This window comes from Myxine glutinosa, chromosome 6, assembly GCF_964187855.1.
Source record: "Myxine glutinosa chromosome 6, kmMyxGlut1.1, whole genome shotgun sequence".
Taxonomy (NCBI): Eukaryota; Metazoa; Chordata; class Myxini; order Myxiniformes; family Myxinidae; genus Myxine; species Myxine glutinosa.
Genome location: NC_136266.1, coordinates 95861921 through 95878755, shown reverse-complemented (window position 1 = coordinate 95878755; position 16835 = coordinate 95861921). Strand labels below are relative to the sequence as shown.

At 50.0% G+C, this 16835-nt stretch overlaps 3 protein-coding genes across 4 annotated transcripts in view; 2 read left to right on the top strand and 1 right to left on the bottom strand.

The window, feature by feature from the left end:
• The window catches only part of C6H12orf43 (chromosome 6 C12orf43 homolog), a 58664-nt gene extending 52667 nt beyond the window's left edge, over window positions 1-5997 (bottom strand). The window contains exons 1-2 of the mRNA XM_068120579.2: window positions 5615-5997; window positions 5359-5440 (exon numbers count right to left, since the gene is read on the bottom strand). Coding sequence (XP_067976680.2) covers window positions 5359-5440; window positions 5615-5759 — 227 coding nt within the window. The 5' untranslated portion in view covers window positions 5760-5997. The remainder of the gene's footprint in view (window positions 1-5358; window positions 5441-5614) is intronic.
• Window positions 1-16835, top strand: part of LOC137430068 (acetyl-CoA carboxylase 1) — a 763460-nt gene that overhangs the window by 301603 nt on the left and 445022 nt on the right. The window lies entirely within an intron of this gene.
• Window positions 15018-16835, top strand: part of MRM1 (mitochondrial rRNA methyltransferase 1) — a 56486-nt gene continuing 54668 nt past the window's right edge. Inside the window, exon 1 of one of the 2 annotated variants that reach the window (XM_068120580.2) lies at window positions 15018-15270. In XM_068120580.2, coding sequence (XP_067976681.2) covers window positions 15241-15270 — 30 coding nt within the window. In that variant the 5' untranslated portion in view covers window positions 15018-15240. The remainder of the gene's footprint in view (window positions 15271-16835) is intronic. The other variant, XM_068120582.2, reaches the window with a different exon arrangement.

Below are 16835 nucleotides of genomic sequence, written 5' to 3'. Positions count from 1 at the left end.
TGAGAGGGCGTGCACCCCACGCTTGTCGAGCTGCTTTGCAGAGAGAGAGAGTTTGCTGGGGTATGGAATCATTGAAGGGGAGCTATCCTTATTTGTTAATGCAATGTGGTGTCAATCTAGTGGATACAGAGCCTTAATTAAACATAGAATAGGAAATAATTAGCAAGATGATTCTAAGATTGGCTGCGTGTTGTGATGGCCTAGGGTGCGATATTTAATAATTAACAAAAGGGGATTATATTACAAAGGGGGATATTTACAAGTGAAGGGGGGGGGGGGTTCCCAAATCTGTAACAGTATATATATATACACACACATCATATGCTGCTTGCTACATATCATATGCTGCTATATAAATGGTTCACTTATCATATGTAACCTATACAGCCAACCTGTTTCACTCCATATACAGACTTGGCATTTAATAAGGAATATTTTTTTTTGTGGGGGTGAACTTACTTTTCAAGATGTTTTAGAACCAAAAGTTCATTGGAATTATGTTGAAATTATTCTAGATTTTGTTAATGTGACCTTTAAAAGAAACAAAAACCACATTTGACATTTCGAAACAAATAAATTGATCCTTGAAAGTGATGTAAACTGATATCGAACTCAATTCATGGACAGTACTGTGTTAAACTTCTGTACGTTTTCCAGAAGTATATCTTTATTTTGCACATTAGCCAAATTTTTTTTTAACAAAAACAAAAGTTAAATTACGACTGGGATTATGGACAGTAAAATTACAGTTCAGTACTTCGTGTAACCCCCACGAGCATTCAGGAGAGCACGTACACGTTGAGGCATGCTGTTCACGAGATTTGCCAAGGTTTGGACAGGAATCGCTTGCCATGCAGTGACAATAGCCTGCTGCAATTCACGCACAGAGGTCGGCTGCTGGTCCAAGTGGTCGATTTGACGCGTTAATTCTGCCCACAAGTTCTCTATCGGATTCATATCCGGGGACATGGCAGGCCACTCCATATGCTCCACACCACGGTCAGCAAGAAAGTGTTGGATCATGCGAGCACGATGAGGCCGTGCATTGTCATCTTGGAAGACAAAGTTTCCTCAAAAGGCTGCACGAGCAAAGGGAAGCAATGTTTCTTCCAGAATGGCCCTGTACTTGAACTGGTTCAGGTTTCCATTCAGAACAACCAGGTCAGTTTTGCCCCCTGCATGAAAAGCTGCCCAAACGGTCACCCCACCACCTCCAGCTTGGACTCTTGGCACTATACAATCTTTGTTGTAGGCTTCATGCACTTGTCTGCGCATTCGGACGCGGCCATCTTGACGATAGACCAGAAATCTAGACTCGTCACTGAAGATCACGTGATTCCAGTGTCCTGGCTGCCATTGACGGTGCTCTCTGGCCCACTGCAATCGGCGCTGGCGGTGTTGTCTGGTCAGGTGTGGCTTTCTCAGGGGACGCCTGGCACGATAGCCTGCTTGAACCAGTCGTTGGTTGACTAGCCTTCTGGATACAGGCACATTTGTCAGTTGCTGCCACTCAGCCCTAAGCCGATTAGCCGAGTTGGTATGGCCATTGCGGACTAACCGGTGCAGCTGGCGATCATCCCTCCTTGTGGTTCTGCGGGGACGTCCTGGCCTCGGTATTGGAGTAGGGACACCCCTCTGAGCATTTCGTTTCAGGATCTTTGACACCTGACCTTGAGTGATGCCATACTGCTGAGCAATAGCACGCTGTTTCATGCCGTAATTTCGTAAAGCCACCACTCCATGACAAACAGCATTGTCGAGTTGACGGACCATCTCCAGAGGAAGCGGCAATAACTTTTGGAGACGTGCAGCAGTTGTTTTCCGCTAATACAGAACGCAACAACCCTTGTATACCCGACTGTGAAGCCAATCATCAAATGCACCTGTCCGTACATTTTGCCACGCCACCTGTGATATAATCCTGTTGTTGACTTCTTGCTGCGACAGACAATCAGTGACATGGTTCTTTTAACAAATAAATCACCAAAGTGTAAAATAAACTCACCAGATTGATATACTGAGTTAAGAAAGTAAACCCAAGTCAAGAAAAAAATTTTTTTCCATATTAAATGCCAAGTCTGTACTTTTAAAATTTCATGTTGTCCTGGTTATACTCATATTGCCATGTATATTCATTTTGTATTGTGTATTCACATCACACTGTCCTTTGTATTCATGGTATTGTTCTGTGTATTTATGGTATTGTGTTGCACCGGTCAGGCCTAATTGCACTATGTGTAGTGTTACGGATTCGGCACTAATTATTGTTGTTATTATTATTATTGTTGGTTCTAAGTATTATGGTTATTGTGGTTTAAGGGAAAGGGTTATGGTGGATAAACGGTTAAAAAGCGCTCATAATAAAAATGATACCGGCAATCGGATAGTGCCCCGGAAGAGGTCGAGCGAGGAAGAAGAGGGCGTGAGGCAGAAGTGAAATGACGCGTTTCGTAAAAGCTCTGTACCTAGCGTGGTCGAGCGTACATGGAGAGTGAACTTTGAGTCCTTGAAAGGAATCTCGTGCGGTTGGTGTATCGCTGGAGTTGTGGAAAAGCCTGCGAAGCCAGGTACAGGTGTGAGATTCCAGAGAATCTTCGCCTCGAGGCTGCGGCTCGAGGAAGAGCCGTCCGCCATTTCGGGGACTTCGCGCGTCGTTCGCGGAACCTTGTTTAGCCGCGTCCGCTGGTCCCGCCCTCCGGTGGTTTGATGAGGATGTGTGCGCGTGACAGTGGCCTTTGAAGAATACGGTGCGGTTCGCGACTGCACGGTATATGTGCACGTTTGGATCGCGTCTTTGGGATTCCTCTTTCCACCGCCAATTGGGATTGGCTGGGACCACGTGACGGTCCCCGCCTTGCCTACATCTCCTTACCCGCCTCGTCGCATCATCGCCTCTTCGCCGGGAGCACCATTGCGTTCTAGAGACATTGAGAAGGGCTCCGTTTCAGTCCCTGGGGGTGCCGTGAGTTTGAGCTAAGTTACCCTCTTAAGATCTTGATTGAATGCTTGATTGCCACCATTGTTGTATGGTTCTTCTTGTGTGCTTTTAATATATTATTTGTTCGTTGACAACCATTGGTGTGGTTTCCTTATTGAATTGATGGTTTCATGGATGGTTTCATTCGTGATTGATTTTGAAACTGAATAACTATTCTTTCTGCCGTGACTCCTCTCGGGGTTCGGTGGTATACCAAAACCAGAAGTTCGGGGAGGAACACGTAACAGAAATTGGGGGCTTGTCTGGGATATACAATTCCCTCAATTTAGTCTGGGAAAGAATTCCCTAACATTCCCTGAATTCCCAAATTTGGAACTTTTTCCAACATTCCCAAATTTTTCCAAAAACAAACCCTATTTTTTTTTTTTTTTTTTTTTTTAAAGATTTATTGTGTGAAGGTTAACAGGTGTTAACAATAGTCACCATGGAGTTTGACGCAGGGAAGTTTGCAGCGACCCCTAGTGAGGCACAGTTCAGAGCATTATTAAGATCGGAACTCTTTAAATTGGCCAAACATTTTAGCTTGGAGGTCCGAAGGTGGGATTACAATCTCTGGTGGGATTAGGAACATGGACAGAGGTAGCCTTGGATTGGTTACCGGAGGAACAAGAAGATGTGGAGCTCCGGAAACTGGAGATGCAATTGCAGAGCCAGGAAAGGGTAGAAAAGGAAAAAGCAGAGGAAAGGAGAGTTGAAAGAGAACTACAGGAAAGGGTAGAAAAGGAAAAAGCAGAGGAAAGGAGAGTTGAAAGAGAACTCGAGGAAAGAAGAGCAGCACAGGAAAGAGAACTCCAGGAAAGGTTAGAAAGGATGAAAGCAGAGGAAAGGAAAGTTGCAAGGGAACTTGAAGCAGAGGAGAAAAAAGCTGAAAGGGAGTTCAAGACACATGAAATGGTGCTTCAGCAGGAAATTAAAGCCAAGGAGCTGGATTTAATGAGAGAACGAGGAGAGGTGCCATCCATGCCGACTGGTTCGACAACTAGTCAGAACACCTGGGATGTTGGCAGACATGTGAGGCTGGTTCCACCCTTCAACGAAAAGGAGGTAGCCAATTTTTTTTTCACACTTTGAGAAAGTGGCTCAACTGCTAAAATGGCCTGAGGAGGCCTGGCCCATATTAGTGCAAAGTGTTCTGGTGGGTGAAGCTCAAGATATTTATTCGGCTTTACCGATTGACCAATGTGCAGATTATGAGATCGTGAAGAAAAACATTCTCAAAGCCTATGAATTGGTCCCGGAAGCTTACCGGCAAAAATTCCGGAATGCCAGGAGGGAGAGTGAGACCCATGTGGAGTTTGCCAAAATGAAAGAAACCATGTTTGATAGGTGGTGTGATTCAAAAGGGGTTGGGAAAGACTTCGAACTATTGCAACAATTGATCCTGGTGGAGGAATTCCAACAGTGTGTCCACGAGGACATTAAAGTTCATCTGGAGGAAAGGAAAGTACCAAAGCTGTATGAGGCAGCAGCCATGGCTGATGACTATGCCTTAACCCACAGGATGGGGTTCCACAAACCTAACTTCTCGCCTAGACCTAGCCCTTAAACCCACAGGATGCGCTTTTAATTATTATTTGTTCGTTGACAACGATTGGTGTGGTTTCCTTATTGATTTGATGGTTTCATTCGTGATTGACTTTGAAACTGAATAACTATTCTTTCTGCCGTGACTCCTCTCGGGGTTCGGTGGTATACCGAAACCAGAAGGTCGGGGAGGAACACGTAACAGTAGTCTTGTGTATAGTACTTTACTTACGCACTGTCTTGTTATTTGCACTATGCGTAGTTCCGGATATATAGTCCCGGTCTTGTCTTGAATATTTGTATTGCACCGAGGTCCAGGAGGAACGTCATTTCGTTACACTATATACTGTACTGTATATGGATGGGATGACAAAAAAGTTTCTTGAATATTGAATCAACCCTAATCATCCATCCCTCTGCATGTACAATCACCTATAGGCCCCTAGACACATGAAAACTTCACAAGGACACTACAGTGACATCCTTCGTAACATCCTCCCCCACCAAACAACGGAAACTACAAAAAACACATCCATATCACCAAAAACGTAATAAACCACCTGGGCCCATAACCCCCACCCATCAATGACGCAGAGAAACTACTCCCCAGGTGTGATCATGCTCACCTTTCACTGTGGACACCACCCACAACACAACCCCCACCCTCCTTCCAAATTTACAGTATTATCTTCTTGAAAGTTTGCTGCTGTATCCCTCTTGTCCACCCCATGCATCCATGAGCCTCGTGGCCTCCTCCTGCTCCATTTTCCTCATTATTCCTTGTTATTTAACATACAAATCATAGATCACTGATGCACAAGTAAATAGCCACTGACCTTTTGCCTTTGGTTCGTTGAAGACTCTTTGCCGCAGCTTGTTTGTTATCTGTTCTGCTTTTTTCTTTGCGACTATGAGCGGCTGCAGCACATTCCACCAAAGGCATAAACACTTGCAACTTTCGAGAAAACACATCGTCGTTTAGATAACGTGGATTTTAGTCTCACCGGTGAAAAATAATAGCACACATTTCAGCTTAAGTTAAAAGTAAAACATCGAACGTTTCAAGCAAATCATTCCGTCATCTGTTCAAACCTGGATCATCACTGCCACAGCTCTGGCAAAGCAAATCGACACCGGCCGGAGCTTCTTTTAAACGCTTGACGCTTTCATCATCTTCACTGCTTCTATCACCGTCACCACACATTGCATTCGAACGAAACCAAGTGGGCGCCGCCATGACACTACAGTTTCGAGGAACAGGTCTTTGATCGTAACGCCGTTGGCAGATCCCATTAAGAAATCAGCAATGGTAAATATAAAGGCATATATTTGGCACAGATATATGGCGAGAAATAACATAAATTGTCGAGGTTCCTATATCAAATATTGAAAACACTGCCGCTATGTATCACGTCGTGGCCGCAATATACCGTACAAATTTAACAGCAAGAACAGAATTGACTAAACATCTACATCATGGTTAGAGTCCAGTTGCCACCTATGATAAACCCGATGTGAACCCGGAAATAGTCGGTACTATAAGGTGTTTTGGTGGATTAGTAATGGTTTAGGGGTATATATGACAGAACCACCTCTTGCCGCTGCAGAAACTTTGGCGAATTTCCGTTATTTGCATAAATCCAAGATGGCCACCACCGACCTTGGTTCAAATAGAAAATCAGCAATAACGTTTGATAGAATCAAGCTAGAAGTATGATTTTGGTACCTACACATAGGTTTTCACACATGGCGGATGCAATGAAAGTGTCAAAAAAGTTTTAGATGTTGCTAGACAACCATAATCCAAGATGGCCACTGTTTTGATGTGGCTAAATAGCTAATCGGCCATAACTTTTGATAGAATCATGATGGAAAGTTGATTTTGGTATCTACCAATAGGTTTTCCCATATGGCAGAGGCAATGGAAGGCTCAAATTATGGTTTTCATGTTGCTAGGCCCTTGCTAGTCAACTCAAATCCAAGATGGTCGCAATTGACACTTGGTCGGAATCAGATTTAGAAACACGAAAACAATATGACAACCAAAATGTTTATTACATTTTAAAATAATAACCTTGTTGGGTCCACGAACACATATTAATTACAATAAAATAATTCACAACATCTCAATAAACCATTTTAAACACTGTTACCGATTCGTCACTTCCGTTGTTGTGGTTTTCATCCACTTGAAACATTTCTGGTTCCATGTATTATTATTATTGTTGTTTGAGGGAAATAGCAATTATTATTGTCAAAAGGTAAAAAGGTTAATGTTTTAAATGAAACAGGAACTGCACGGCGACGAAGAGGAAGAGGAGAGAAAGAAGGCGGAGCGAGTGAGTCGGACAAGAAAGCCGAGCTGCTCCGAGTTCTGAAGCGAACGTTGTCGAACGGGAGTCACTCGCGAACTTTTGGGTTTCCCGGGAAAGGGATTCCTGCGACGGAGTTGTCATCGCTGTGACCGATCAACCTGCGTGTCAGGTTTTTGGCGGTGGATTCCGAGGAGAATTATCGTCGGGCCGTTACGTCTCAGGAACGGGTCGTCGGCCATTTTTACTCACGCGCTTCGCGCGTCGAGCAAGGTTTCTTTGCTTCGTCAGCCGTTTTCACCGCTTTCAGACGTATCTGGTGTGTGTGTGCACCGTGGGTTTTGAAGATTAATTTGCGGTTCGCCGACTGTGAGCCGTGAAAGTCCATACCCGAGGGTGTGATTTCCCAGTCGCCTGGAGGGTGCCTTTGGATTTCCCAGTCGCCTTGAGGGCGCCTTTGTGCAGCTTTGGCTGGGTGACTGTACTTGCCATCAACACGAGATTCTGGTCTCGATTGGACCTCGTTCTGGCGATCGCGGGAGCGAATCAACTTTGGCTTGAAGCCGGGAATAAGAGACATTGGGGAATGTTCTTGGTTCACTCACTTGGAGCACAATGAGTTATATATTACGAAACTGATGGTACCATCATAGGACATATTGATTGTACTTTCGATTACTATTATTGTTGTACTGTTATTCTTGTGTGATCTTAATACAATATGTGTTTGTGAGTAACAATTGGGGTGGCTTCTCCATTGATCTTTGACATACAGAATAACACATTTTTCTGCCGTGACTCCTCTCGGGGCTCGGAGGTACACCGTGACCAGGGGGTCGGGGAGGAGCACGTAACAACACACAACCTTGCACTCCCACTATCAACTATACTTATACATCAATCATCTTTCTACATATCAGGGTACATTTGTATCTGTAACAATGCGCTAATATGGAGCACACCGCACGTCTTTCTAAAACTAGCACATCATGTCATCTTGAGTATATATGTCTAGTACTCGAGAGGACCAAGGCCAGGATCCACGAGCCCTATATCGATGTCATCATTGGTGACATCATCGATGTCATCATTGGATGTCATCATTGGATCCTCCTCTTCACCATTCAGCATGGCATCTTCCTCGTGTTTCGTCATTGGGTTATGGCACTCATCTATTGAACCCTCATAATGACAGTAGGTTGTGCAGGACAGGCCTGCCCCGAAGCAGCTGCAGTTCGCTTGTGCGCAAGCATTTCCTGTGGCTTTGCACTGACAGCTTTTGACTTTCAATAACTCAGGAGGTGCTGGTGGTCCCTTGGCAATTACTGGAGACGGTATGCTGTTGAGAATCTCCCAACCGAAGCTAGTTATACAGAGCGAAGGGGCGTTCTGCTTGTCTGCTGCTTTCCATAGTATCGTTTGGTGGTGCGATCTGAGCATATGAAGGAGCAAGTTTTCATCTGTGGGAGGGAGGGATTTCAGTAGGGGTGGCTTACCCTTCTTCTTTGTGTAGATGGCATGTCGGGCGGCGTTCATGCTGGTGCATTTTGGATGACAATATAGTACAGCGAAGAACTCTTGACCCGTTTTCAGCAGGTCTTCATGTGTAGCCGTCTCCTCTCCGATGACAGAGTAGAGCCCTGGAAAGTCTCCTTCTTGGAGTTTGCTGAGGGCGGTGACCTTTCCCTTGTTGAAGGGATATGACACTGTGTCACACCCTGTCACAGAAGTGATTGTTGATGCAGGACAGCTACTGTACCACATCGTCTGGCCCTGTGGTGGTACAGTATCTACAGTAGTTAGACAAGCATGGGGACCAGACTGCAGCCCTACAGTGGAATCCCAAAGTGATCTTTGACCGCTATGGCAATATGTCGGCTAAGGATCATGAAAGGTCACGCCATGCTGGTGGTGCTGATGCTGGTACTTACAACCTCACACTCACGTCTCCTCTTCCTAAGCGAGAAGTCATCCTTAATAGCAAGGCTAACAAAAGACTACTCTCACGTCTACTTTGCACATACACACTGGGCGTGGATGTTCTGATGGTTGGAGAGGAGGAAGGACCGTTCAGCCATGATGAGGCAGATGTGTTGATGGTCAGCTACATGCTTCAGGCTGTTCATGAAGGGAAAAGGGTGATTCGCATAATCAGTGATGACACAGACGTTTTCATCATTCTGATATTCTGGGTTTGGAAGCTGGGGATCACTGCTTTGGTGCAGATGGAGAAGTGGGACGGGAGTGTTTTGCACATCAACCAAATTGCAACTGCTCTCGGAGATAAGAGCCTCCAGCTCCTTGGAATGCATGCAGTGACAGGGTGTGACACAGTGTCATATCCCTTCAACAAGGGAAAGATCACCGCCCTCAGCAAACTCCAAGAAGGAGACTTTCCAGGGCTCTACTCTGTCATCGGAGAGGAGACGGCTACACATGAAGACCTGCTGAAAACGGGTCAAGAGTTATTCGCTGTACTATATGGTCAGCCAAAATGCACCAGCATAAACGCCGCCTGACATGCCATATACACAAAGAAAAAGGGTAAGCCACCCCTAGTGAAATCCCTCCCTCCCACAGATGAAAACTTGCTCCTTCATATGCTCAGATCGCACCATCAAACGATACTGTGGAAAGCAGCAGACAAGCAGAACGCCCCTTCGCTCTGTATAACTAAATTCGATTGGGAGATTCTCAACAGCATACCGTCTCCAGTAATCGCCAAGGGACCACCAGCACCTCCTGAGTTAATGAAGGTCATAAGCTGTCAGTGCAAAGCCACAGGAAATGCTTGCGCACAAGCAAACTGCAGCTGCTTCGGGGCAGGCCTGTCCTGCACAACCTACTGTCATTGTGAGGGTTCAATAGATGAGTGCCATAACCCAATGACGAAACACGAGGAAGATGCCACGATGATTGGTGAAGAAGAGGATGACAACAATGATGACAACGATATGGGGCTAGTGGATCCTGGCCTTGGTCCTCTCGAGTACTAGACATATACAGTCATGTGAAAAAGTAAGTAAACCCCATGTAAGGTTTTGACTTTTTCAACATATTTCAACATACAGCTATTTGAGCTTCATTTCAACAATATTGATAGATAACGGTGATATTAAAGCGCGGCGTTACGCGCGCTGCTTGTGAGCAAGGAGGAAGCGGACAAGCGGTAACATATAAACGTCTTTATTGTAAGAGCTCACTGTAACACTGTACCGCTCCGGGCTGGGCGCCCGGTGTATATCATGAGGCCACGCCTACCCCTCGGGCGTGGCCACCGCCCACTTGGTGCGCGGAATGATGTCACCACGCCAGTGGGCTTTTGTGTCCGCCACACGCCCCCCCCCCCCGAATTCCCGCGCACCTGGAGGGCCAGTTTGCGGGGCAGATGAATGACCCGGCCGAAGCGCCCCCTGGTGATCGGCGGCGTCCGGGGTGCAGGGATGCCAGGTGGGATGCCCCTGGCTGCCCCTGGGATGGGTGCAGGACCGGGGGGCGGCGTGGCGGCGGGGCTGGGCGGTGCCGGGGTTCCGCCCACAGGAGGGCGGCCCCGACGTGGGGGTCGGGCCACTGGCGGTGGATGGTCCACGTCGAGGTGGGCCGGCTTGAGGCGGTCTACCGAAACGCGGTCAGGAGTACCGCCGATGTCCAAGGTGAAGTGCTTCGCCCCGGTCTCCAGCACGCGGAAAGGCCCGTCGTACGGGGGCCGCAGTGGTGTCCGATGGGCATCGTGGCGGACGAAGACGTACTCCGCCGTGCGAATCTCCGGGGCGACGTGCGTCGGTGGGTGCCCGTGGCATGCCGTTGGCACCGGGGCGAACCTCTGGGCGGTCTCTTGCAGAGCGGAGTGCTGCTGTGCCGCGGACCATGGTGCCGTGGAGTCGGGGAGGAACTCGCCCGGCACCCGCAGCGGTTGCCCGAAGACCAACTCCACCGCGGATGCGCGCAGGTCCTCCTTGGGCGCCGTCCGGAGGCCCAGCAGGACCCAGGGGAGCCTGTCGACCCAGCCGCCGTCGCGGAGGGTGGCCCGGAGCGCGGCCTTCAATGAGCGGTGAAATCGCTCACACAGGCCGTTAGCCTGGGGGTGGTAGGCCGTGGTTCGGTGCAGCCGGACCCCGAGCCCCTGCGCAACCGCCCCCCAGAGCTCCGAGGTGAACTGGGGGCCGCGGTCGGATGAGATGTCTGAGGGGGCGCCGAACCGGGCGACCCAGGTGGCGATGAAAGCCTGCGCGACATCGGCCGCCGTTGTCGACGCCAAGGGCACGGCCTCCGGCCACCGGGTGGTGCGGTCCACCATGGTGAGGACGTAGGTGAAACCCCGCGAGGGGGGCAGAGGTCCCACCAGGTCCACGTGGACGTGGTCAAACCGGCGTTCCGGCACCGTGAACAGGGCCAACGGGGCCTGGGTGTGCCGGTGCACCTTGGCGCGCTGGCACGCGAGGCACGTCCTGGCCCAGCCGCGGACGGCCTTCCGGAGGCCATGCCAGACGAACTTGTCGGCGATCAGCCTTTGGGAGGCCCTCGCGCCCGGGTGGGACAGGCCGTGGATGGCGTCAAACACCTGGCGCTGCCAGCCCGCGGGCACAATGGGGCGAGGACGCCCGAGGGAGACGTCGCACAAGAGGGCCGCGCCCGCGCCGTCGAACGGCACCTCGGTGACGCGGAGGTCCGTGACGGCGGTCCGCAAGGCCTGGACGTCGGGGTCAGCGGCCTGGTCCGCTGCCATCCGGGCATAGTCGATGCCGAGGTGGACTGCGTGGGCGACGGCCCGGGAAAGGCAATCCGCCACCGGGTTGTCCTTCCCCGCGACGTGCTGGATGTCCGTCGTGTACTCGGACACGGCCGAGAGGTGACGCTGCTGCCGGGCCGACCACGGCTCGGTGACCTTGCCCATCGCGAAGATCAGCGGCTTGTGGTCGACGAAGGCAGTGAACGCACGGCCCTCGAGCAGATGGCGGAAGTGCCTGACCGCCAAGTGAAGTCCGAGCAACTCGCGGTCGAAGGTACTGTAACGGCGTTCGGGCGGGCGAAGCTGCCGGCTAAAGAACGCCAGCGGTTGCCAAGCTCCACGCACCCATTGCTCGTGCACCGCACCCACCGCGTAGTCCGAGGCATCGGTGGTGAGGGCGATCGGTGCATCGGGCGCCGGGTGCGCGAGCATGGTGGCGTTAGCCAAGGCGAGCTTCGCGCCCGTGAACGCCGTGTCCATCTGCTCGGTCCAGGTAACGTCGCCTTTGCCCGGCTTACCTCGGAGAGCTTCGTGCAGGGGGCGCAGGAGCTGGGCGATACGGGGCAGGAACCGATGGTAAAAGTTCACCATGCCCAGGAACTCCTGCAGCCCTCTGATCGTGCGGGGCCGCGGAAACCCCTTCACCGCCTCCACCTTGGCCGGCAGGGGGACGGCTCCGTGCCTGGTGACACGGTGCCCCAGAAAATCGATTGTGGCGGCGCCGAACCGGCACTTTGCGGGGTTCACAATCAGGCCATGCTGGCCCAGGCGTTCGAAGAGCGTGCGGAGGTGGCGTAGGTGCTCTTCGCGGGACGCGCTGGCGACGAGGATATCGTCCAGGTAGACGTAGACAAAATCCAAGTCGCGCAGGACGCTGTCCATCAGTCGCTGGAACGCCTGAGCCGCATTCTTCAGACCGAAGGGCATGCGCAGGAACTCGAAGAGTCCGAATGGCGTGATGACCGCCGTCTTCGGGACGTCCTCCGGCCTGACGGGGACCTGATGGTAGCCGCGTATGAGGTCCACCTTCGAGAAGAAGGACCTGCCCGCCAAACGGGCGGAAAAGTCCTGAATGTGGGGGACGGGGTAGCGGTCGGGAGTCGTGGCGTCATTGAGACGGCGATAGTCCCCGCACGGTCGCCATCCCCCGCCGGGCTTCGGCACGATGTGCAGCGGCGACGCCCAAGCGCTCTCTGAGCGCCGAACGATGCCGAGTCGCTCCAGGGTAGCGAACCCCGCTTTTGCCACCGCCAGCTTCGTCGGCTCGAGGCGGCGTGCCCGGGCGTAGACCGGTGGCCCGACGGTGGGGATGTGATGGGCCACCCCGTGCTTGACGGCCCCCGCCGAGAAGGTGGGCCGCGTGAGGGCCGGGAAGCCGGCGAGGAGGCGGGTGAATGCGTCCGCTGCCGGAAGCGTACAGACCAACGTGGCCGGAACCGAATCGTTCGGCAAGCCGCTTGGCAAGCCGCTCGTTGAGCTGGGCAACGCACAAGCGAGCGAGCTGAACGTCTCGGCCTGGACAAGCCGTCTGCGCTTGACGTCGACCAGGAGCCCATTAGCGCACAGGAAGTCCGCGCCAAGCAGTGCCATGGGCACGTCGGCGGTGACGAACGTCCATCGGAAAACCTGCCCTCCAAACCACAGAGAGAGGCAGCGTTTTCCATACGTACGGATGGGCGTCCCGTTCGCGGCAAGCAGCGCGGAGCCCCCACCCGCGGCGTGCTTGTCTGACGTGCCGGCGGGAATGACACTCACCTGCGCTCCCGTGTCGCACAGGTAACGGCGCCCGGAGAAGGTGTCCGTTATGAACAGCAGGCTGCTCGAACGGCCGGCGCTCATCGCCACTATTGAGCGCCGGCCCGGGCGTTTCCCGACCCGTTGAAGGAGCACGGCGGATGACACCGCCGAGCTTCGTGGCCGAACTTGGCGTGGAACCAGCACCAGGTGGTGGAGCTGGAGGAGCGCGGCTGGCTCCGCCAGGCCGGTGGAGTTGGTGGGTTTCCCCGCGGTGGCGGTTTTCGCCGCGGCGGTGGGCGGGGCGTGGCGGCGTTCACGAGGTGCGTATCAGCATGCTGCTGAACATCAGCATGCTGTAGAAGCTGATGCTGTGGAACATGCTGCTGAACATCAGCGTCGAGGGCCGTGACGGCCACGCCGACGCTCGCCCGCGTGTCCGAAGCGGCGAAGTACCTGTCCGCCTCGGCTGCCAATGCTCGGGGTTCCGTTAGCTCGGTCCCGGCCAACGCGAGGTGAACCTGCGCTGGAAGTTGGCGCCGGAAAAGCGCCCGGAATAGCGAACCGGGGGCTTCGTCGCCCAACAGTGACAGCATATGGTCCATTCGGACCGACGGGCGCGTCTCACCGAGCTCGGGGAGATCCAGGAGGCGGTCGGCCCGTGCGTCGTCCGTGAGGCCGAACGTGGCTAGGAGTAGCCGCTTGAGTGCCTTGTACTTGTGGCCGTCCGGTGGGTGGCGAAGGACCGACACAACTCGAGCGGCCGTGCCGGGCCCGAGGGAGGCGACGACATGGCAGTAGCGCAGGTCGTCGTTGGTGAGGCGCCGAAGCTGAAATTGGGCTTCGGCTTGAACGAACCAGACTTCGGCCTGGGCCTCCCAAAATTCGGGAAGTTTAATCGCCATTGCCTTGTCGTTGGCCATTGCAACGGCGTCGTGTTCGGAAGGATCGCTACGGCAGATCCAACGTCGAGGTCACCAGTAAAGCGCGGCGTTACGCGCGCTGCTTGTGAGCAAGGAGGAAGCGGACAAGCGGTAACATATAAATGTCTTTATTGTAAGAGCACACTGTAACACTGAACTGCTCCGGGCTGGTCGCCCGGTGTATATCATGAGGCCACGCCTACCCCTCGGGCGTGGCCACCGCCCACTTGGTGCGTGGAATGATGTCACCACGCCAGTGGGCTTTTGTGTCCGCCACACCTTAACCATTACTAATCCACCAAAAAAACCTTATAGTACCGACAATTTCCGGGTTTCATGTCCTGGCAACTGGACTATTAGATAAACGCCCATATTGATCACCAAGGGTTGTCCAACCCATTTTTTTCTGTCATCTGTTACCAGTCACTCATAGATATTTATTCCAAATTTCCGTGACCTGCGCCTTGTCAGAAATACTCGATTCCTTTGATGTGTTACCAAGTGTTCTCTTTTCAGCATTAATTATGTATTTGTGTAATTTTAAAAGGTATCTAATTTAATATTTTTTGGAAACTTAAACAGAAAATCCAATTGTCTGTCATAAACTGTTTTGGTTGTGATATATTCATGAAAAAGAAGCCATGGCGATATTGTTCGTCTGAGTAGCGTTGTGCTTTTCCCCACTTCCGCTCTGTTTATGTCAGCGGTTTTCAATTATTGTTTACTTTCAGTAATTATGGTCTATAGATAAGTTAAAGTTAGGAAAAATAAATAAATAATAAAACAATAGCGGCACCTCCCACCCAACCCCGCCATTGGTGGCATTTTCTTCAGATAAAATTTTTATTTTAAAATAAATTAAATATAATGTAACCTTGAACATGTCAGTGGCGTATTATAATGATTGCTTAAAATAAATAACTCGGTGAATGATTTCGCTCGGAAGCACGTGGGTTTATTTTCAACCTGCACGAATGAGGATTTGAAACTGCAGAAACATCCCGAGTTCGCAGAAAGTCAATGATCGTTTGTTGTACTAAACTCGAGGTGGTAAGTCCTCGTTTTCATTGTTTACGACTCATACCGTGTTTAGTTTTCCTATGGAAGTCCCAGCTTGTGATGTCATTAGTTTTATTTCACCAAAAGTTGTTGAGCGAGTAATTTGATATTTGCACTGTACCTGTACCTGTACTGCTTCCTAGTAAGATGGCAAAAGGTGTTCGGTTTGTGGTTTTTGATGAATGAAGAGTCGCAGCAAAGACAACATGCTTAATCTAATGTCCCCACTGAAGCTCAGCAATATGCTCCACGATGACGGTATTTAATATATTTACAGGGTGAGTCATATAAGCCTCAGGACACAGTTTGAGCTGCATATGTAAGATTTGTTAATACCATCTACCAGGGTGAGCCATATGCCACTGAATTTATAACATATTAACATATTTCAATTATAACAGTAATACATAATAATATTAATAGGAATAATATAACTTGTTGCAGTAATACATCAATCGCAATATATCATTAGACATCGAGTGCATCTGTATGATATCATCCGTTTTCACGGCACAAGATAATTTTCCTCCACGTGTGGTGTGAAAACCGATGCAAAATACCATGTATTATGGTGCCAAAATATCAATGTTATGATGCCAAAATACCACGTGTTATGGTGCCAAAATACCATGTTATGGTGCCAAAATATCACTGTTATGATGCGAAAATACCACGTGTTATGGTGCCAAAATACCATGTGTTATGGTGCCAAAATACCACGTGTTATGGTGCTAAAATACCATGTGTTATGGTGCCAAAATACCATGTGTTATGGTGCCAAAATACCATGTTATGTTGCCAAAATACCACGTGTTATGGTGCCAAAATACCACTTGTTATGGTGCCACAATATCACTGTTATGGTGCCAAAATACCACGTGTTATGGTGCCAAAATACCATGTGTTATGGTGCGAAAATACCACTTGTTATGGTGCCACAATATCACTGTTATGGTGCCAAAATACCATGTTATGGTGCCAAAATACCACGTGTTATGGTGCCAAAATACCACGTGTTATGTTGCCAAAATACCACGTGTTATGTTGCCAAAATGCCACGTGTTATGTTGCCAAAATGCCACATGTTATGTTGCCAAAATGCCACATGTTATGTTGCCAAAATGCCATGTTATGGTGCCAAAATACCATGTGTTATGGTGCCAAAATATCACTGTTATGGTGCTAAAATACCACGTGTTATGGTGCCAAAATACCACGTGTTATGTTGCCAAAATGCCACGTTATGGTGCCAAAATACCATGTGTTATGGTGCCAAAATATCACTTATGGTGCCAAAATACCACATGTTATGGTGCCACAATATCACTGTTATGATGCCAAAATACCACGTGTTATGGTGCCAAAATACCATGTGTTATGGTGCCAAAATATCACGTGTTATGGTGCCAAAATACCATGTGATATGGTGCCAAAATATCACGTTGTGTTCCCAAAATATCACGTGTTATGTTGCCAAAATACCACGTGTTATGTTGCCAAAATACCACGTGCTATGGTGACAAAATATCACTGTTATGGTGCCAAAATACCACGTG